The 23,140-nt window shown below is 41.8% G+C and overlaps 1 protein-coding gene across 2 annotated transcripts in view; it reads right to left on the minus strand.

The window, feature by feature from the left end:
• Positions 1-23,140, minus strand: part of PLXNA4 (plexin A4) — a 1,066,226-nt gene that overhangs the window by 519,066 nt on the left and 524,020 nt on the right. For both annotated transcript variants that reach the window (XM_073619416.1, XM_073619417.1), the window contains exon 4: positions 22,424-22,555. In XM_073619416.1, the coding sequence (XP_073475517.1) occupies positions 22,424-22,555 (132 nt within the window). The remainder of the gene's footprint in view (positions 1-22,423; positions 22,556-23,140) is intronic.

Raw genomic sequence — 23,140 nt, forward strand, 5'->3', positions numbered from 1 at the left:
TATCAGTAATTGGTATCGGCAAGTATTAAAAAAAAATATATTAATACTCGTAAAATGGTATCGGTGCATCCCTAATGTCAAGTTAAGTATAATGATAAGTGGCACATCAAAAGGAAGGTTTTGTTGTAAATACTGAATGTGTGTGTGTGGAGGGGGAGGGGGGGACTTTTGGCATAAACTTTTGACCAATAGCCTTTGCTGTATATTGAGTAAAATACAGTCTTGGACAGAGTTCAGTATACAGAACCCAGTGTGCCATCCTCTATTCTACTGTGTATAAAAAACTCAGCAACCTGAATGCTATAAACAGTACACTAACTAGCAATCTTTTATAAACGTGTCACAAAGTTCAGGTGCAATTGGATCATTAAATGACTAACCGGGCTATTACTTATCCTATCTTTATTTTGAAAAAAAAAACATTCAGTAGAACCTGCTGCAGCCCCCCCATCCCCTCTAGTAAAATATAACAAAATAGAACAAAGCCAGAAACAGCTCAACCCGATCCTTATAGTCTTGAGCTGCATGATTGTTCTAATAATGCCAGTCTTGAAATGTGTATACCGTTTCGCTTATTACTTTCTCCATGTGTATACACGCATGAATCACCTTTCTGAAAGTGTATTTAAATAGACAACAAACTAAATTGTTCCCAGTGTTATTGCAGCCTCTCTGAATATAGTGCACGGCCATGCATAACAAAAGGACAAAGCATTACTCTATCAAATAACTGTACAATGCCAGCGTGCCATTGTGTTGATGTAACAATAGCATACGGGGCAACAAATGATATCTCTCCCCAGAGAATTTGTCTTATTTTTCAAAACAAAAAGCTATGTCTTTGTATTTTGCGGCTTCTCTTGCATTAAATAATGTTAAGTGAAAATCAATAAAAATCATACACACAGTATTGGGTTTCCTGTGCCTTAGTCATTTACAAGGTTACATTACCAATCAATAAAAACATACAATTTATCAGCACTTGTGGTGGCTGGGACTTGGACTGGGTTGGTTTCCTAGAAAAATGGAATTGCAAAAATGGAATAAGAGCATTATACATTTTTCCTGCAAGAAATAATTATAAAAAAATCCAAAACAAAGCAGATTCATACATCAATTATATTATTATAATCTTAGGGCTGTAAAGACAGATAAATCTTATACTTATCAGCTGAATGTGTGGAATACGCTGGCGGCTGGTCCTCCTTTTTTGGGGAGGCAGCAAACAACCCCCCCTCCGCCGCCGGGTCCGCAGTTACCCCATCCATGATCTTCTACTCCTTTTCCGCCACTGTGACGTCAGCAGATGAACGAAGAGCAAGTCAGGCTGCAGCATGCTCAGATGACACAAATCACAATCTTTCTTCTCCCAGCTCAGGCTACACAGCAACTCTGCCTCTGCACATCACCGCCGGAGACTGCACGCTCATTGGCTGCCGCCAACTTCCCCCATCTCTTATTCCGCTTCACTCCAACCACCGCAGCACACATCACACAAGTGAATGGGCTCGGGAGAGCAGTGCTCTGAGCCCCGAGCCCACCCATTTTTTAAGCCTCAGGCTCTAATCATGTGCTTCTTAAAAAAAAAAAACATTGAAATCCATGCATATGGCACCCTGCATGTAGATTAGGGGTTAGGGGCCCAGTGAATGGATCAGGGCAGCTGCACCCTTAATGGACAGTCTGCCACTGGCTCTGACTATAAGGCTTCATGTATACTAGCAGTTGCAAAACTTGAGTTTAGGAGCTTTTGACGTTTTTTTGCCAAAGCTCCTAAACTCAACTCCATAAAAGCCTATGTGTCCATGTACACATAGGCTTTTAGCAGAGTTTAGGAGCTACCACATTTAGGTGAGCTTCAACCTCCCTCTCTTGAATACGGAAGAATCGCGTTCAGGATAGTAACTTTTTGACCGCCGGCTGTGGGAAAATGCAAAGCATGGCAAAAATGCAACGCAATTTTGACACGGTTTGCATTTTCCCACAGCTGCGGTAAATGTAGGCAGGGTGTACATAAAGCCTAATCCATTTTACCTTAGAGAACAGAATAACTAAATTGGGATAGTTTAGAGTTGAACTTCAGACAGATACACAACAAGAAAAATGAATACATCATTCAAAGTAATTTAAAATGCAAGCAATATTAAAAGAGAAGTGCGAGTTTAAAAAAAAAAAAAAACATTCATACTCATCTATGTGGGTGCAGCATCGATCCAATGCTGCATCTGTCCCCTCCACCTCTACATGAGAACTGAGTTACAAAAGACCGTTAATCACTCAGTTATTGGTCCTCAGTGAGCAGAGAGTCAGTCACCGGCTCTCTGCTCTGCCCCTTCAGCACTCACTGGAGAGCTGGACTGTGGAGGGGGTCAAATTGGCTGGCTCAGGTTCTCAGTGGCACAATGAGGGCCAAGACAGCTGCTGGTCAGGCATCTGGGCAAATCCTGGCATTGTCGGGATCCCTGCAGAGATTGAACTGGATCTGTGAAGTCAACTGACAATGAGCTTTAGCTCACTGACGGCTGAATCTGGATCACAGGAGTACACTTCGTTCTGCACTCCACTCCATACGTTTCCTTTAGGATCTAAATTTGACTTGGTATCAGGCTCTTGAAGTCCCTGTATAGAAAGGGGAATGAGAAAAAGCAGGGAGTTAACCAGCTGTGCTGTAGTTGGAGCGTGCTGCGATCAGGAGAGAGAAGATTGACAGAGAGGTAAACTCATCAGTCTGTCGCTGTCCAGTCACAGGCTGGGGGGGACCCTGTATGTATTACTGACCTTCAGCAAAGAAATATTAATGCCCCTCCCCTGACAGACAGGGCTCTATGGTGTGTCAAAATACTGAAGTACCAAATTAAACTCCTTTGGCAGGTAAAACAGCTCTTATAGGTATCTCATCTGTGTATTTCATTGTTAAACTAGAGTCAAGCTTTTATACAGGAGAAAAGAACTTAAAGCCCAACTCCAGGAATTAGAAAAACCTCAGCCGTGGAGGCCCCCACCAGGGGTGCTAGTATAAGGTGATATACTTATCTTATTCAACACTCTAGCAGGTTCTCTCCATTGGTGCAATCAGACCCCCTCAGCCTCCTCTCCAAGGTGCTCCCACCCACAGTTGCACGCTTGCCCCCACCACCTACAATATAGGTTTAATACCCCTGAATTGTACGTGATGACGTGAGGGAATACCCACAGATCAGAGCTTTTAGAGAAGAATGTAGCGCTGGAGTTGGCTGAAGTGGAGGATAGGGTAAGTAACCCTGCCTGTTTCTGTACCCCTTAGACATAACGAGAATTTAACCCAGTGTGAAAGTGAGGTGAGGGTGAGGTGACCCTGCAAGGGTCAATTTTATTCTAATGCCTCTAGTTGGGCTTTAATACAGTGAATGATCCCTTAGCTTAGTGAACAAGGAAATGTTATGTTCGCTTGGAATTCCCACTCATGTGCAAGGGGAATTTAAAAAAAAAAAAAACAACTTTTGCTGTAGCTTAATGAAGTGAACGCGCCTTCACCTCATTCATGAAGCAAGCCAAGCATTCAAACATTCCCAAAACCAAATGAATTATTCCTTTATTAAGTAAACCCCACGGACTGAAAATTTGCCCAAAGGATCTTTCTAGCCAACTCCATGGTAGGTGTTGACTATTCCAAGTAGCATCAAATAAGTGACAGTTTCTCAGATGTAAAATACAAATGGAAAGTAATTTTCATCCTTAGAAAAAAAAGCAAAAAATCAGAAAGACATACTATCAGATCAACTAATATCAAACATACAGCAAGCGCTGTCAGATACTATTCATCAAAACATCCAGATAGCTTTTGCAACAAAGGTTACAGCATAGAAGAAAATGATTTCCTGAAATCATAACTAAACTATCATGTGTATTAAAGTCATACAGTCGTCTCTGGCTTATCTAGGCTATCTAAAACAATTAATATTTTAATTAACGATGTTTCCTTATTTGGCAATCACTGCTATTTACACACAAATACCATTCTACTGTTTGTAAGTGCTGAGCTTTCCACAGAGCACATGCAGGAGCTGTCCATAGGCTGAGGTGCTGAAATGAACTGAACAGACAGCACTGCAGTTTAGTTATCAACCCACAGAAGAAAAAATGCCAAAGCAAACCTCCATATGCACAATAATTTACCCACAGTTGATCCAGAGGAAGGCAAAATAACAAACAAACAATAAAGCATTCAGTGAGAAATAATCAAAATGGACCAACAGCAATTCTGTAAGCTAGCTTTGCAAAACAAAACGGACAATACAGATGTGTTGGTTAGAATAGATGATTCTCTCTGAATTAGCTCATTAGGATGATTCAAAAAGACCAGGGATAGATAAACTTAACACTGATTTATGTAATGTTTTTAAACTAAACATAGACTAACAATGTGCATTGACCTGAAGCAGTCAGTCAGAATAAGTTTTATTAGGCCTCTAACTTGAAGCTGCAAAAAGTTCTTTATACTGTATTATTATATGAACCAATAATATATGCTACTAAGATTGGCATTGAAATACTTGAACTGTGCCATGTTAACCAATTTTCAAAGTGAAAGGAATTACTTTAAGGGAAAATCAGCTTTTGTTAAATTACTAGGATATACCATATACAGTATATAATATATCCATGCATGCCATGTTATTGTTGTTTAACTTATTGTCATTAAAGCGGAGTTCCACCCAAAAGTGGAAGCTCCAGTTATCTGCTTCCTCCCCCCTTCCGTTGCCACATTTGGCACCTTTCGGGGGTGGGGGGTGGGAACCTGTTTTACCATGGTGAGATCACTCAGAAGTTGGGCCTCCCTCCCCCACCGCCGGGCCATTCAGAAAGCACAGCGAGTACGGCGAAGGCGTTATGCCTCAATCTGAAACCTTCGCTCAATCATTGCACTGTTGTCTTTTCTCATAAAATAAATAAACATATTAAAAAAGAAAAAAAAAGAAAGAAAGAAAGCACAGAGCGCTTCGCACATGTGCAGTAGGGAACTGGCTGTGAAGCCTAAAGGGTTCACTGCTGGTTTCCCGTAACATGAATGGATGCAGCAGCACCCGAGAGCCAATGGAAACATTGACCTCAGGTGCCAACATCGATACTGAATACTAATGTTCTAATATTAAAAGTCAGCAGCAACAGTATGTGTAGCTGCTGACTTTTATTTTTTTTTGTTGGGTTGGAACTAGAGATGAGCCGAACACCCCCCTGTTCGGTTCGCACCAAAACATGCGAACAGGAAAAAAGTTTGTTCGAACACGCGAACACCGTTAAAGTCTATAGGACACGAACATGAATAATCAAAAGTGCTAATTTTAAAGGCTAATATGCAAGTTATTGTCATAAAAAGTGTTTGGGGACCTGGGTCCTGCCCCAGGGGACATGGATCAATGCAAAAAAAAAGTTTTAAAAACGGCCGTTTTTTCAGGAGCAGTGATTTTAATAATGCTTAAAGTCAAATAAAAGTGTAATATCCCTTTAAATTTCGTACCTGGGGGGTGTCTATAGTATGCCTGTAAAGGGGCGCATGTTTCCTGTGTTTAGAACAGTCTGACAGCAAAATGACATTTTGAAGGAAAAAACTCATTTAAAACTACCCGCGGCTATTGCATTGCCGACACCACACATAGAAGTTCATTGATAAAAACGGCATGGGAATTCCCCAAAGGGGAACCCCAAACCAAAATAAAAAAAAAAAAAATGACGTGGGAGTCCCCCTAAATTCCATACCAGGCCCTTCAGGTCTGGTATGGATATTAAGGGGATCCCCGGCCAAAATAAAAAAAAAAAGACGTGGGATTCCCCCTAAATTCCATACCAGACCCTTCAGGTCTGGTATGGATTTTAAGGGGAACCCCGCGCCAAAAAAAAAAAAACGGCGTGGGGTCCCCCCAAGAATCCATACCAGACCCTTATCCGAGCACGCAACCTGGCAGGCCGCAGGAAAAGAGGGGGGGACGAGAGTGCGCCCCCCCTCCTGAACCGTACCAGGCCACATGCCCTCAACATTGGGAGGGTGCTTTGGGGTAGCCCCCCAAAACACCTTGTCCCCATGTTGATGAGGACAAGGGCCTCATCCCCACAACCCTGGCCGTTGGTTGTGGGGGTCTGCGGGCGGGGGGCTTATCGGAATCTGGAAGCCCCCTTTAACAAGGGGACCCCCAGATCCCGGCCTCCCCACTATGTGAAATGGTAAGGGGGTACAAAAGTACCCCTACCATTTCACTAAAAAACTGTCAAAAATGTGAAAAATGACAAGAGACAGTTTTTGACAATTCCTTTATTTAAATACTTCTTTTTTCTTCTATCTTCCTTCATCTTCTGGTTCTTCTGGTTCTTCTGGCTCTTCTGGTTCTTCCTCCGGCGTTCTCGTCCAGCATCTCCTCCGCGGCGTCTTCTATCTTCTTCTCCTCGGGCCGCTCCGCACCCATGGCATGGGGGGGAGGCTCCCGCTCTTCTCTTCTTCTCTTCTTCTTTTCTTCTCCGGGCCGCTCCGCAATCCATGCTGGCATGGAGGGAGGCTCCCGCTGTGTGACGGCGCTCCTCGTCTGACAGTTCTTAAATAACGGGGGGGCGGGGCCACCCGGTGACCCCGCCCCCCTCTGACGCACGGTGACTTGACGGGACTTCCCTGTGACGTCACGGGGAATGCCACAGGGAAGTCCCGTCAAGTCACCGTGCGTCAGAGGGGGGCGGGGTCACCGGGTGGCCCCGCCCCCCGTTATTTAAGAACTGTCAGACGAGGAGCGCCGTCACACAGCGGGAGCCTCCCTCCATGCCAGCATGGATTGCGGAGCGGCCCGGAGAAGAAAATGAAGAAGAGAAGAAGAGAAGAAAAGAAGAAGAGAAGAGCGGGAGCCTCCCCCCCATGCCATGGGTGCGGAGCGGCCCGAGGAGAAGAAGACAGAAGACGCCGCGGAGGAGATGCTGGACGAGAACGCCGGAGGAAGAACCAGAAGAGCCAGAAGAACCAGAAGAACCAGAAGATGAAGGAAGATAGAAGAAAGAAGAAGCATTTAAATAAAGGAATTGTCAAAAACTGTCTCTTGTCATTTTTAACATTTTTGACACTTTCTTCGTGAAATGGTAGGGGTACTTATGTACCCCCTTACCATTTCACACAGGGGGGGGCCGGGATCTGGGGGTCACCTTGTTAAAGGGGGCTTCCAGATTCCGATAAGCCCCCCGCCCGCAGACCCCCACAACCACCGGCCAGGGTTGTGGGGATGAGGCCCTTGTCCTCATCAACATGGGGACAAGGTGTTTTGGGGGGCTACCCCAAAGCACCCTCCCAATGTTGAGGGCATGTGGCCTGGTACGGTTCAGGAGGGAGGGGGGGCCGCACTCTCGTCCCCCCCTCTTTTCCTGCGGCCTGCCAGGTTGCGTGCTCGGATAAGGGTCTGGTATGGATTTTTGGGGGGACCCCACGCCGTTTTTTTTTTTTTTTTTGGCGCGGGGTTCCCCTTAAAATCCATACCAGACCTGAAGGGTCTGGTATGGAATTTAGGGGGAACCCCACGTCATTTTTTTTTAATTTTGGCCGGGGTTCCCCTTAATATCCATACCAGACCTGAAGGGCCTGGTATGGAATTTAGGAGGACTCCCACGTCATTTTTTTTTTTTAATTTTGGTTCGGGGTTCCCCTTTGGGGAATTCCCATGCCGTTTTTATCAATGAACTTCTATGTGTATTGTCGGCAATGCAATAGCCGCGGGTAGTTTTAAATGAGTTTTTTCCTTCAAAATGTCATTTTGCTGTCAGACTGTTCTAAACACAGGAAACATGCGCCCCTTTACAGGCATACTATAGACACCCCCCAGTTACGAAATTTAAAGGGATATTACACTTTTATTGTTTGACTTTAAGCATTATTAAAATCACTGCTCCTGAAAAAACGGCCGTTTTTAAAACTTTTTTTTGCATTGATCCATGTCCCCTGGGGCAGGACCCAGGTCCCCAAACACTTTTTATGACAATAACTTTCATATAAGCCTTTAAAATTAGCACTTTTGATTATTCATGTTCGTGTCCCATAGACTTTAACGGTGTTCGCATGTTCGAACGAACTTTTTTCCTGTTCGCATGTTCTGGTGCGAACCGAACAGGGGGGTGTTCGGCTCATCCCTATTTAAGAACTGTCAGACGAGGAGCGCCGTCACACAGCGGGAGCCTCCCTCCATGCCAGCATGGGTGCGGAGCGGCCCGGAGAAGAAAATGAAGAAGAGAAGAAAAGAAGAAGAGAAGAAGAGAAGAAGATGAAGAAGAGGAGAAGAGCGGGAGCCTCCCCCCATGCCATGGGTGCGGAGCGGCCCGAGCAGAAGAAGATAGAAGACGCCGCGGAGGAGATGCTGGACGAGAACGCCGGAGGAAGAACCAGCAGAGCCAGAAGAACCAGAAGAACCAGAAGATGAAGGAAGATAGAAGAAAGAAGAAGTATTTAAATAAAGGAATTGTCAAAAACTGTCTCTTGTCATTTTTAACATTTTTGACAGTTTTTTAGTGAAATGGTAGGGGTAAGTACCCCCTTACCATTTCACACAGGGGAGGGCGGGATCTGGGGGTCCCCTTGTTAAAGGGAGCTTCCAGATTCCAATAAGCCCCCCGCCCGCAGACCCCCACAACCACCGGCCAGGGTTGTGGGGATGAGGCCCTTGTCCTCATCAACATGGGGACAAGGTGTTTTGGGGGGCTACCCCAAAGCACCCTCCCAATGTTGAGGGCATGTGGCCTGGTACGGTTCAGCCGCACTCTCGTCCCCCCCTCTTTTCCTGCGGCCTGCCAGGTTGCGTGCTCGGATAAGGGTCTGGTATGGATTTTTGGGGGGACCCCACGCCGTTTTTTTTTTTTGGCGTGGGGTTCCCCTTAAAATCCATACCAGACCTGAAGGGTCTGGTATGGAATTTAGGGGGAACCCCACGTCATTTTTTTTTTTTAAATTTTGGCCGGGGTTCCCCTTAATATCCATATCAGACCTGAAGGGTCTCGAAGCTCATCCCTAGTTGGAACGCTGCTTTAAAAATGACCTTTTCATTTCAACCACTAACCAGCCATATATTTTTTTTTAAATCTGGAGGTATTCTGTACTCCATTTTTATACACAAATTTATCAGAAACCTAATTTCCTGATGGATTAGCTCACTACTTTTTCCAGAAGCTTGACATAAACATAAGATGAACTTTTAAGGCATTATTCCATTCTTATGATTATTACAGTGAGCATCTCATAGTTGATTTTTCTGGTCAAGCATCTTATTACAACACTGGAACTGAGCAAACAATTATTGAAAGCAGGCCCTCCCACTCAGCACCTGAAGAAGTTGGTTGAGTAACCTATCCCAGCAACTCAGCAAATTTGCAATTGATTTGACTAATACACTTGTAATGCATATAATTTTCTTGAAGAGCATTGATTAATTCTCGGCAAAAGTAGAGTTTTGCTTTAAATAAGCCACATAAAGGCACTTAGACACTTAACACAAATACATCACCAGTTATGTCTTTAGCCTTTTGTATTCTGGATATCTTTGAAAAGATTAACCTTTGATAAAATTGAAAGGTAGAAAGGGCAATTAATAACACCTATTAATTCAGTAATAGTGTTATAAGTAGCAAGCTATTCCAAAAGTGACTTCATCTGTGCCTGCTTTAACCCACAACCATTGTCCTAGCTATTTCATAAAGAAGCTTTTCCCATCAATTAAAATTCCATATCCTCGACTTGCAGCGTGCTAATAAAATGAAAAGCTCTGTCTGCAATCAATACACATTAGCATATTTCTCTGAATTGGATTGAAACTCTGTAGCTTAATTATTAGATTTTGGCTCTACAAGATTAATCAGGCATAGCTTATCACACCATGACTATCCAGTATGATAAATCAAACCTGCAGGGCCCCTTATGATGGCTCTCTAAGGGCAAATAAAAAGGTGAAGAGGGGAATTTTCTGCTGAGAATCAGGATTATCTCATTCTAAAATATGTGCAAAGATAATTGTCTGCTGGGAAAAAAATATATATACATGAAGGAAATGGAAGTTTATGTGACAGTTGTTGATGTCACATTGAAGACAAGTAATTGTTACGTCTATTAAGACATTCCCTATTGTAGACCATGGCTACAGTGTTGTACCATCTGTTTCTATAAAGATTGTTGGTCTTTTTAATAAACCACATCTTGGAACAAAAAGAGACATTACTATTTTTACACAATATGCAACCATACTCTTACCTTGAATAACAGCTCCATATAATGATGTCTGAATCGTCATTTTATTACTAATAGCACAGTACACAGCCTTCCATCTCTAACTGAATGGATGAAGGTAGAAAGCATTTTACAAAAAAGAACCCAATCAGAATGAAAATCATTGGGTTCTAAGTCTTTGCTGTTTCTTTCCCTGTATGTGACCTGCAGCAGCACCTGTGATGAATAATGAAAATCTATTCACAGCAGGTAAAAGCAGTTTCAGCTCAAAAAGGAAGTGGACATGGTAGGATTTAGCATTAAATCAGAATTCATTTACACCAATGGCTACCATGTTGTCTGGACTCACTGAAAGGTATAATCTTATGCTGGAGGCCAAAAAGTTTTGGGACGAAAAAAAGGGGGCCTGCCACTTTTGCTCCAGAATAACATTTGGTTCCAACCAAACAATACATTAACAAACTTGAATGTAAAGCAACAGAGAGAAAAAACATATTGCTCTATGAGTTCAAATATGTATTTGAACTCATTTACAATAAGTGGGCATAATACACACACTAGCAGTCCACAATAGATCATCTCTTTTCAGTCCTTACTGTTTATACATCCATGTGCACTATTTGGGGACAGGGTGGTAAACTTTTAATGCATGTGTGTAGTATGCAAGTACAAAGAACCATATGACAATGCAGCATTGTAACCTTTTTCAACCAGTAGCGTATCAGTATACAGCAGCTAAATGCAGCCAGAATAATGAAAGCTATTTTAGATTGACTGCCATGACTTTTGACACTAGGGGGTTGATTTACTAAAGGCAAATGAACTTTGTACTACAAGTGCACTTGGAAGTGCAGTCACTCTAAATCTGAGGGGAAGATCTTAAATGAGTGGAAGCTCTGCTGATTTTATCATCCAATCATTTGCAAGCTAAAATGCTGACTTTTATTTTCCTTGCATGTCCCCCTCAGATCTACAGCAACTGCACTTCCAAGTGCACTTTCAGTTCAAAGTGGGTTTGCCTTTAGTAAATCAGCCCCAATTATGCATACTGTACCATACTGTGGCTAACTAAACCCCTTTTGTTAAAAAAAAAAAAAACGTAAACATTTCTTTTGTGCTTTTAATGCCCATGCTTGTAGAAGGATGAACTCTTCACACATTTTACAATGGGAGATGATAAAAAATGGGTCAATTACTAAAACTGAAGCATGCAAAATCTGATGCAGCTCTGCATAGAAACCAATCAGCTTCCAGGTTTTGCACTCTCCAGGTTTAGCAAATCAACCTCAAAGTTACTCTCTGTGAACAACTGTATTCACGTCAGAGAACCCCTGCGTTGAGTAGTAATGAAAAGCACGCTAAGGCTACGTTCACCTCTAAGTGGTTCACAGTGGCGTGACACGTTCAGCTAACACAGAGAAACCACAGTAAACGTAGAATTAACATAGTAATTAAACAAGTCTATGTTTATGTACTGCAGTACTGTGGAAGTACTATGCACTATGGAAGATACATCCTGAATTAAATTGGCACTTCACCCAAGACAGTTTTTCTGGTTCCTAAATGTTATTGGGGAAAGAAACAAAGTTACATGGCAATGAGATAAAAAGTGAGTCATCCCCTAGGAACAGGGCATGGGACAAAGTATGTAACAATTTGGCACCATGTCTGGGACGCAGCCCACATTAGAAAAACATAAACATAGTAGGTACATAAATAAGGATTGGAGGGTAGCGCAGTACGCACATTACCAAAGTGACACAAATGTTCAATGGTATGGCGTGGCAGAACGGCAATTTAGGTTTTGTGCAGGTAGAAACTCTCTGACGGTGGGGTACCCCAGGTGGTGCTGTCTTGAAAGTTTAAAGGACCTGGTAATGGGAGGAAATGGGGCCAAGACAGTTTTTCTTCTAGTTTTCTTAGCAAGTGTACCCATTGTGGATAATGTTCCAAAAGTTACAGGAAGCGAAAGGAATCCCTCCCCCTCTAATTTTCCAATTGTTTTCTGATTAAATGTCCCTGTTAGCCCCTGGTCACACTGGTGCACCTTGTATGCAATTTTATAGTTTCAAATCGCATGACAAGTTGCACCCTATTGTCTGCAATGGAAGCGGTCAAGATATATCGGAGTTGCACCGATTTTGAATGTAGTTCTTGCGCTACTTTTTGCAAGTTCAGGTACGTATGCATTTTGTTTTGCTGAATTAAAATTTTTTAAATTATCCTTAGGTATGCTGCGTGAATGGGAACACATGACAAACATATAGTATAGAAAATGTGAAGATACACTTTAAAAATGTATAAAATATGAATGAAAATAATTACAACAAAAATGCACATTTTCACATGTGCACAAATTCATCAAATGGTGGCATTTTACAACATGCATTCGTGCATTTTACAATGTAAAAGGAGATAGTGTACTAAAATAATTTAACCGGCATTCAAAATAACATAAACATTTTTTGTCAGTGTTTTTTCCCAGTATAACTTTCTCTAAAATATTTTAAAAACACTTTGAAAAGGAATCCTAGCAGGGTGTATCTGTAAAGAAATATATTCAATATAAACCATGTTGGACTTTAAATTCCCACAGCTGCTCTTCCCTGAGGTTTAACAGTAAATTTTCACAACATCCCTCTCTCTATATATATTTTTTTTCTTTTTAAGACTATCTGGAACATCAACTAATCCTGAAGGCAGTACAAACAATGTCAATGCTGATTAGTTTCTAGAATTCTATCGGGGAAATGCCTACTTATCTTGGACACTTATCTGTGATGTGAACCCATAACATAACAGGGGAAGAATAGAAATGACAATTCGCACTGTGTGGCTTGGAATTTGTTTTCTGACAGCACAATTCTCAGTTGAGCAGATACAGCTCAACAAATAGTTATGATCTGCTATAGAATTTTTTCTCCCCACAAAAAAATGGCAAGTAAAGATCTATTAAAACATAGCCATTGACCTATGCTGGGAACATCTATGGATAATGGAGTAGAGGAAAATAGGTAAATTAAAGAAAATGGGATATAGCTGCACTAGAAAATTTAATAGAGTCAGAATTACCAATATCCCATACATTTTTTTTAAAACCACTGGGGGGAGGTTGAGTGAGCCTTATGATTGATATAAAATGGGTAAATTATATTATAACAATGTTATTTTCTTTAATTTTTGTTATTTTTTTAAATTGCATAAGCTAATTAACCACTTCAGATCCGGGCCATTGCCAAATGACGGCAACAGCGCGGATCTACATTGCCGAGACTACGTCTATTGACGTCATCCCGTGCACGAGCGGCCTGCGCGCCCCTTGCAGGGCGCACGCGGCGCGCTTGGTGATCAGCGAGTCTATGAGACGCACCTGATCACAGATCAGAGTAAGGGGTCGGTCCCGACCCCTTACCACATGATCAGCTGTCAGCTAATGACAGCTGATCATGTGATGTAAACAGAGCCGGTAATCAGCTATTTTTCCTCCTCGCGCTGACAGCGTGAGGAGGAAAAAAAAACCCGATCACCAGCGGCCGTGAGAGGGACATCAGTCCCGATCACGGCGATCTTCTGTGACACAGCAATAGGCAGCAGTGCCGCCTACCAGTGCCCACCAGCATCACCCATCAGTGCCCAGAGTGCCATCAATCAGTGCCATCCATCAGTGCCCACAGTGCCACCCATCAGTGCCCACAGTGCCACCCATCATTGCCACACATCAGTGCCACCCATCAGCGCCACTCATCAGTGCAACAACCGTGCTGCACATCAGTGCCACCTATCAATGCCCATCAGTGTCACCTACCAGTGCCCATATGTGCCCATCAGTGCCACCCATCACTGCCCATCAGTGCCACCCATCAGTGCCCCCCATCAGTGCCGCCTATCAGTGCCCCCATCAGTGGTACCTATCAGTGCCCATCAGTGCCACCTATCCGTGCCACCCATCCGTGCCACCCATCCGTGCCACCCATCAGCACCCATCAGTGGCCATCAGTGCCGCCTTATCTGTGCCCATCAGTACCGCCTTATCTGTCCCCATCAGTGCTGCCTTAACTGTGTCTATCAGTGCCGCCTTAATTGTGCCTATCAGTGCCGCCTTAACTGTGCCTATCCATGCCCATCAGTGCAGCCTATCAGTGCCCACCAGTGCCGCCTCATCAGCGCATATCAATGAAGGAGAAGAATTACCTGTTTGCAAAATTTTATAACAAACTATTAAACATGATTTTTTTTTTCCAAAAATTTCCATCTTTTTTTGTTTGTTTAGCAAAAAATAAAAACCCCAACTGTGATTAAATACCACCAAAAGAAAGCTCTATTTGTGGGAAAAAAATGATAAAAATGTCAATTGGGTACAGTGTTGTATGACCGCGCAATTGTCATTCAAAGTGCGACAGTGCTGAAAGCTGAAAATTGGTCTGGGCAGGAGGGGGGTTTAAGTGCCCAGTAAGCAAGTGGTTAAAGTTGCAATTTGGGAATTCGAATATGGGCATGAGGCTGAAGTACTTAGATGAGCTTACAGGAAGAGGAAAGTCAAAGTGCCCCCCCATAAAATATTTTCTAGTTTTCCACAAAGAATGCAGCGTTGTTGCCAACTGGGTGGATCACAAGAATCTGTTCAATGTTTTATAAATCTCTAGGCAGGTAATGTGATTCCTACATGTATGCTGCAACTGTGCATTTTATTGTGATATCCACTGTATATTCAAAACAAGTATTGCTTGTGTAGGATAGGATCAGCCATTGCCCTCTTTATTTCAATACAGCAGTGAAACCAAACTGAAGTAGTGCACTGCTTATGCCAGGGATGGGTAACCTTGGCACTCCAACCATTGTGGAACTACAAGTCCCATGAGGCATTGCAATAATCTGACAGCCATCAGCATAACTCCCAGATGCAGAGGCTTGATGGCATTTGTAGTTTCACCACAGCAGGAGTACCAAGGTTGCCCATCTCTGGCCTATGCCAACATATTTTATGTAGAACAAACCTACAGAAAATATGCCAAGCCATCTTAGGTTTGGACTGCCAGTTTGGAAATTTTGGTGGAAGGACTGGTCTATCTGTGATTAATTATGGCAATATATAGGCTATTCAAAATCAATCAACCTTGTTTTAAATAAGAAACAACGCTCCCTGTAACCTATATATATTCTGCAGGATAAATGCAAAGGGCGGTAACCCAACAAACTGCACTTTGAACCTCATGAATACCCTTCTGCAATGTACTTTCTAATCTAACCAAACCCTTAGGGGACTTTCACACTGGGACGGGGGTGCGTCCGTCATTTTAGTGGCCCTGTTCGGCCAATAGCGGGGCACTTTTACCCCCGCTAGCGGCCGAAAAAAGGGTTAAAAGCAGCTGGTGCAGAAGCGCTTTGTAGGCGATTCGGCAGTGCTGCCCAATCATTTCAATGGGCAGGGGGTTTTCGGAGTGGTGTATACACCGCTCCCAAACCGCCCCACAGATGCTGCTTGCAGGACTTTTTTTCCCATCCTGCAAGTGCACTGCCCCAACACCCAGGCTTTCACACTGGGGAGGACTTTACAGGTGCTATTTTTAGTGCTAAAAAGCATCTGAAAAGCACCCCGGTGTGAAAGTACCCTTAGAATTTAGAGGTTCTAGCATCTTATTTTGAGCAATAGCTGTTGCAATTATTCCTCAGCTTTCCTAGAGATTAAAATTTGTGCAACTGTTATATTAGTACAACAATAAATTGTCTCTCTGTTAAACATACTTCAGGCAAGTCTAAATAAATATAATATAAAAACAATCAGCGCAAAAACAAACCCTAACAATTAAGCAGCTGAATACTCTAGGCCAAAATACCAAATCCTAGCAAATATACATACTTTACAATAGTGCAGTGCTGGAACATAAATAATGAATAATAAAAGTTCATATAGAGCAAGACACTTTCTGGGATCTTATGTGTCTTGCTCTATATAAACTTTTATTATTCATTTTATATTATCTATTCTTTTTATGATCTAGCACTGCACTATTGTATATTAAGTCTAAATATATATATATATATATATATATATATATATATATATATATATATATATATATATATATATATAAATATATATATATATATATATATATATATATATATACACACACAGTATCTCACAAAAGTGAGTACACCCCTCACATTTTTGTAAATATTTTATTCTATCTTTTCATGTGACAACACTGGCGACATGACACTTTGCTACAATGTAAAGTAGTGTGTGTACAGCAAAGAATTGGTCTGGTTGATGATACAACACCCCTAGGCTAGACACCTCATCCCAACATAAATAGAAGCAGCAAGGAAAAATAAGGGGATTTTTGCGGTGCCAAGTACAAGGAAACAGAGAGAATTAACTTTCATCAGTTAGAATAAAACAAAGTTTTATTGCATAACATAGTTAAAAGAACATGCCGTTTTAAAGCAATGTAGAATTACAGGCATTTGGTGGTCATAAATGGAGAGATAAATTGCAGATCACAATTAGAGATATTGCACACTAGCCCGACATGTTTCGCTGTTAGCTTCCTCAGGGGATGTGCAAGGCTTAATTGAAACCAATAAACAAATGAGAAAAAGGTTATAACATAAAACTTACAATCAGAATGTAAGTACAGAGTCTTTAGGCAAGGTGCTTGGTTGCAAAATTAGAGCATGGATATGAACACTTACCCAAATGACTGATAGCACCCACAAACTACCAGGCTGGACCCCAGACAAGACCCCAAGGGACCCGATCCAAAATAATCAGTCAGGCGCGACCATAGAGGGCAGATAGGGGGACACTAGGGGATAGTGAGGGTTCATAAAGTTAGACTAATAGAAAGGTAGATGTATGAATTTGAAAAAAGGGAAGGACAATCATCTCTTAGAGTAAATACTGACAAAAATATGTTTGTTTGTCTAGTAATCCATGAAGGAGATGCACTTAATTGAATCTGACTGTGGACTAGGCTGCAAAAGGCAGACTAGAAAAATAAATAAGAAAAAGAAAATCTGTATAAATCTATGCTTGAGATCTGGGGAGCATAAGCAAAAATGAAAAAATGTGTAAAAGGAATTATTAGATGAGAGTAAGACAGAAAAAGTGACCAAAAAAAGAACTTGCAAAAAAAAAAAACACAGATTGAAGGAGCCATAGGATATAGGAAGGGAGAAAAAAAACCCACAGTAAGTGCCCTTATAATGAAGGGAGGGAGCGTTGGTGGTGGAAGGAGTCAATATGAGTGGGAAGCCAGTGAACGAAAAGAGAAGTAGGAAGTAAAGGCTGATGCAATTTTAGGTGTCCCAGTTAGACTATGTAGTAGCTTAACGGTCAAGAAATCGCCACAGTGTAGATGTGTCTCCCTCCGGCTCTGGCTGAAATGACAGTCAGATCAGCCGGTTTAAATCTCCCCTCTGAAGAGCCGGCGTGTGACGTCGCCGGCTCGAGGTAGACGTAAGAACGCCTGTGCGCATGCACACGGGCAGCCTACATCCTCTGACTACACTACCCAGGAGGCTGCGCGAGGAGGGAGGGGTCAGGCACATCCAAGAGAAGGACGTGCATGGAACAACCCCAACCCCGCCGCCGCTCTCCTGGGTGTGCAGAGATCGTGAAGGGGGAATGTGATCCAAGGTGGCCGAAGCCAGCCTGGGATCAGAGGGGTACTCGGCTCTGCCAGGCGTGAATGAGGGCCTGCTACATGATGGATAAGGCAAGCCCTGGCCGTCCGTATGGCCCGCCAAAGACATTTCCCAGGATTGGAGCGAATGGGGAACAAAAGTCGGGGGCCAGCACTGATAAGCCGGGGGAAGGGTGGAATAGAACAGAAGTAGGGATAACAGAGCAGGACCACAAAACTGCTCTGGCCAGCCAAGTGTTCAATATGCAACCAAGTTCATTTACAGTAAATGTACATGAAAAACAAACAATAAATAATAAATAATAATAAACAGTAACATAAGCTGTCTAACAAAGATAATGAATATAATAAATAAGACACAAAATAGTGAATACGATTCAAATAGGTGGATATACATCATGATCGATTTATATGTACAGATAATTATCTTATCCAGTGGGAAAATGGAAAAAGGAAATTGACTGGAGGGGAAGGGGCGAAAAAAGGGGGAAAGAGGGGAACAAAGGAAGGAGGGAAAGGAGGATAAAGAGGAAAAGAAAGGGGGAGAAAAAAGAAATACAAACATGGAAAGCAACCTAAATGGGGGGAGGGACCAATAAATAGCATTCATTGGGACTAAAGAAAAGACTTGAAGCTAAGGCTTTCGTTGAAGCCAGGGAAAGATGTAGCTTTAAGGTCATATATCCACCGAGCCTCTAGCTGTAGCAGGGTACGGTCAACGCTGCCACCGCGACAGTCTGGGGGGATATGTTCAAGTGCCAAAAATTTAATCATGTGTGAAATTGTGATATATACCAACATGCCGGCTGATGGCAGTATCCATTTAGTTTTTCTTTATGGGTTTAATATGGTCTCGTATGCGGTGGAAATTTGTCTTTTTGTTTTGCCTATATAGAAGCCACCGCACAGGCACTGGGCAAAGTGCCCGGTGTCTGGCAGGTGACCCTAGACTGGATGAAATGCCATCTGCCATTAGGGAGCTTGAATTTTGTTTTTGCATCAACATATTCACATACATCGCATGCACCACAGGGGAAGGTACCACAGGTAGTGTGTTTTGAAGGAGGTTGTGTGGTTTCGAAGTGACTTCAAACCAATCGGTCCCTTAGAGAAGGAGCTCGTCTAAAGGTGATTTCAGGAATATTTTTTATGTATTTACTTGCAGTGGGGTCTGCCAATAGAAGTGGCCAGAATCTCGTTAATATGCATCTAAATTGTTGGTGTTGGCATGAATATTGAGTAATGACTCTTACAGTATCAGATTTTTTAGCCCGTTTACTAGAAAAAATCAAAGAGTTTCTATTTTCTGAATTTGCTCGGTTAAAGGCTTTTTTAAGACAAGCATGGCTATAACCCCTATCAATCTACTGTATAGGTCCCTAGCTGAACTTCTAAAGTCAGAGTCCTTACTGCAGTTACGTTTAAGCCTTAGGTACTGACTATAGGGGATACTTCTGATTAGGGAAATGGGGTGCGAGCTTTGGGCGTGGAGTATGGTATTTCCCGCTGAATGCTTTCTATAAAGGGACAAGTCAAGTTTGCCTTCTGCATTTATGGAGATAACCAAGTCCAGAAAACTGATGCTGTTCTGACTACAGTGCATAGTAAATTTTAGATTGAAGTTATTGATTGAAATAATTTGCAAAAATTTGTTCTGTTCGGTCTGGGTTCCGGACCAGAAAATAAGGACACTGGAAGTTCAACATGGCACCTCGTGGCAAAGAATTCTCTGAGGATCTGAAAAAATCTGAAAAAAAAATGTTTCTCTACATAAAGATGGCTTAGGCTATAAGAAGATTGCCAAGACCCTGAAACTGAGCTGCAGCACAGTGGCCAAGACCATACAGTGGTATAACAGGACAGGTTCCACTCAGAACAGGCCTCGCCATGGTCGACCAAGAAGTTAAGGGCACATACTCAGCGTCATATCCAGAGGTTGTCTTTGGGAAATAGACGTATGAGTGCTGCCAGCATTGCTGCAGAGGTTGAAGGGGTGGGGGGTCAGCCTGTCTTTGCTCAGACTATATACTGCATCAAATTGGTCTGCATGGCTGTTGTCCCAGAAGGAAGCCTCTTCTAAAAATGATGCACAAGAAAGTCCGCAAACAGTTTGTTGAAGACAAGCAGACTAAGGACCTAGATTACTGGAAGCATGTCATGTGGTCTGATGAGACCAAGATAAACTTATTTGGTTCAGATGGTGTCAATCATGTGTGGTGGCAACCAGGTGAGGAGTACAAAGACAAGTGTGTCTTGCCTACAGTCAAGCATGGTGGTGGGAGTGTTATGGTCTGGGGCTGCATGAGTGCTACCTCCACTGGAGAGCTACATTTCAATGAGGGAACCATGAATGCCAACATGTACTGTGACATACTGAAGCAGAGCATGATCCCCTACCTTCAGAGACTTAGCCACAGGGCAGTATTCCAACATGATAAGGCCCCCAAACACACCTCCAAGACAACCACTGCCTTGCTAAAGAAGCTGAGGGTAAAGATGATGGACTGGCCAAGCTTGTCTCCAGACCTAAACCCTATTGAGCATCTGTGGGGCATCCTCAAATGGAAGATGGAGAAGCGCAAGGTCTCTAACATTCACAAGCTCCATGAAGTCATCATGGAGGAGTGGAAGAGGACTCCAGTGGCAACCTGTGAAGCTCTGGTGAACTCCATGCCCAAGAGGGTTAAGGCAGTGCTGGAAAATAATGGTAGCCACACAAAATATTGACACTTTGGACCCTATTTGGACATTTTCACTTAGAGGTATACTCACTTTTGTTGCCAGCAGTTTAGATATTAATGGCTGTGTGTTGAGTTATTTTGAGAGCAAATTTACTCTGTTATACAAGCTATGAACTCACTACTTTACATTGTAGCAAAGTGTAATTTCTTCGGTGTTGTTACATGAAAAAAGATATAATAAAATATTTACAAAAATGTGAGGGATGTACTCACTTTTGTGAGATACTATATAGATATATATATATATATATATATATATATATATATATATATATATATATATATATACACACAGTTAGACAGAATACACCACTTAGATCTCTATAAAGCTCTCAGCCCACGAATATTGAAGATTTTTTCTCTGATAAATTGCTTATTTAGTTCTTAAATTCACTGTTGCTTTAGTTTAATTAACATACTGTCAAATAATCCTATAATATATCTTCACACGCATAACTTATAGCCTTCTGAGAAAGGCATTTTTATTAGAAGGTAAAATAGCCTTCATTTTCTGAATACCACTGCAAAAATTCTAAAACATTTGGAAAAAAATTATAAAGTTTGCTTCTCTTCCCTCAAATGCCTTTAGCCATCAGGAACCACAAAATTAATTTTCCTAGAGTCAATGTTATTTGCAAATGACGAGACTTTTTTTTTTTTTTTTAATGGTTCTATGAGAAAAAGGCTCACAGTGAGAATCAATGCTTTGTATATCACAGGTAGGAAGAGTCCCTTCATTATTAATTATCAAGAGAAAAAGAAACATAAGCTAGAATACAGAGCTGCAATTATTCCACTCTGAGGTCCTCATTAATTTGAAAACTTCTGTGGTTACAACATACTCTGTTACATTTCCCTACTGTTCACACCACTGTGTCCTTCCCATTCTTGACACCTCATCGTTTCTTTCACCAGACTGCCTGTGGTAACCATGGCAATGCCTGAAGAGTCGTTACTCTCATAGGAGAATCACACTACATCGTGATATGGAAAATAGCCTATTGAACATATGCTCTGAACATCTCATTAGCAACTGTGTCCAGAAATATTCCCAATCTTGCCTTTCTAATATGGAACCTGTCTTTAGTGATAGGTCACACCTCTCCTACCCATCAACTTTCATCAAGGGCAACTCTTTTGGTGCAGAGAGATCAGCTGTCATGTCTGTTGAAGTTTTAAGCAGATGAGGAGAGCAAAAGCATGTGTTTATGTCGAGGTACAGAAAGCAGGACTGGAGTCTTGCCAGCTTTAGCCTCTCCCAAGCACATGGTGTTATGTTTTGTATAGCCACAGGCATCTGGCAAAAGACAAAACAAATACAAAAGCAAAACAAAGAAAGCACCAAAGTAGAACACAGAGGTCAACTCTCTGTAATTGTTCACCAGTAATCATGTTATTAGAACAGAGTTTTGTACACCAAGATATTTTTCACTTTAATACAAAAAGCAGGCATCATTTACCATGTGATTTTTTTTTCCATTTTCAAGTGATATTTTAAAAAAGTAAAAATTTATAATAGTTGTACATCATGAGCACTTTATTAATTATGGCTAACACCAGCATGCATGTCCCATCTTGCCCTATGTCCAATAAACAACAGTGTCTAAATCAAAATTGGCCTTGTTATCCAGGGCAACCAAAACTGTAACTGCCATGTGCAAAATGTAGAGTTAAATGAAAAGTCTGGCTACTTAGGGCAGTTCAAAAACATATTCTACACATTTCTGATCTATTATACTAGGCAACTCATATCTTTATAGCCCATTTGACTGAATGTAAATGATCTTTCAAATAAACCACATAGTGGAGAATGCAAAACTCACCTGCTTCTCAGACATGACAAAGAGCTGCTCTTCATTCTTAGTAAATGCCATATCCCGCAAGATAGGACCGGAATCTACCACTTGTATGGTTTCATATTGGAAAGCTCCAGTGATAGGGCCATCAACACGTATCTGAAACAGATAACAAAATATGTAATGCAGGTATATTTCAGAGACAAAAAAATCTGTGAAAAAAAAATTAAATTAGAAAATCTATGTACACCATACTTGTGAGAATGCATTGAATGCAGCACATGTTGCTGCAGAAAGTAAATGACAAAGTTATAGGCATGAGTATACTGCTGACACAGCAGATGGATGATAATGGAACGGTCTCCAGCACAGGTAGATATCCTAGTAATTTATTACATTTCAGCTGAAGCAAAAAATAGAGAGCACCACAGAGAAAGCTACAAAAAAAAAAAATCTACAACTGAAGAAAATATTTAAACCATATGTTTCTGCCATGTGATTGTATGGCCTTATGTTTGGGTCTTCCTGAACAGCTAGTAGAGACAGAGCCTAGTCTAAAACCCATTATAAACTTTTTTCAATAGCCAGGTTTTGTATAATATATACAGTATAAATAAGGTAAAAACTGTATATCAAAGAACAATTACACAGCACTATTTTTTCTAATGACAACAGGGCTATGCATGTATGACAATGATCACAGTAGATGACCTCTAGACATCAAAGTTAAATAAAGGGAATGGG

Source organism: Aquarana catesbeiana, linkage group LG03 (genome assembly GCF_042186555.1).
Source record: "Aquarana catesbeiana isolate 2022-GZ linkage group LG03, ASM4218655v1, whole genome shotgun sequence".
Taxonomy (NCBI): Eukaryota; Metazoa; Chordata; class Amphibia; order Anura; family Ranidae; genus Aquarana; species Aquarana catesbeiana.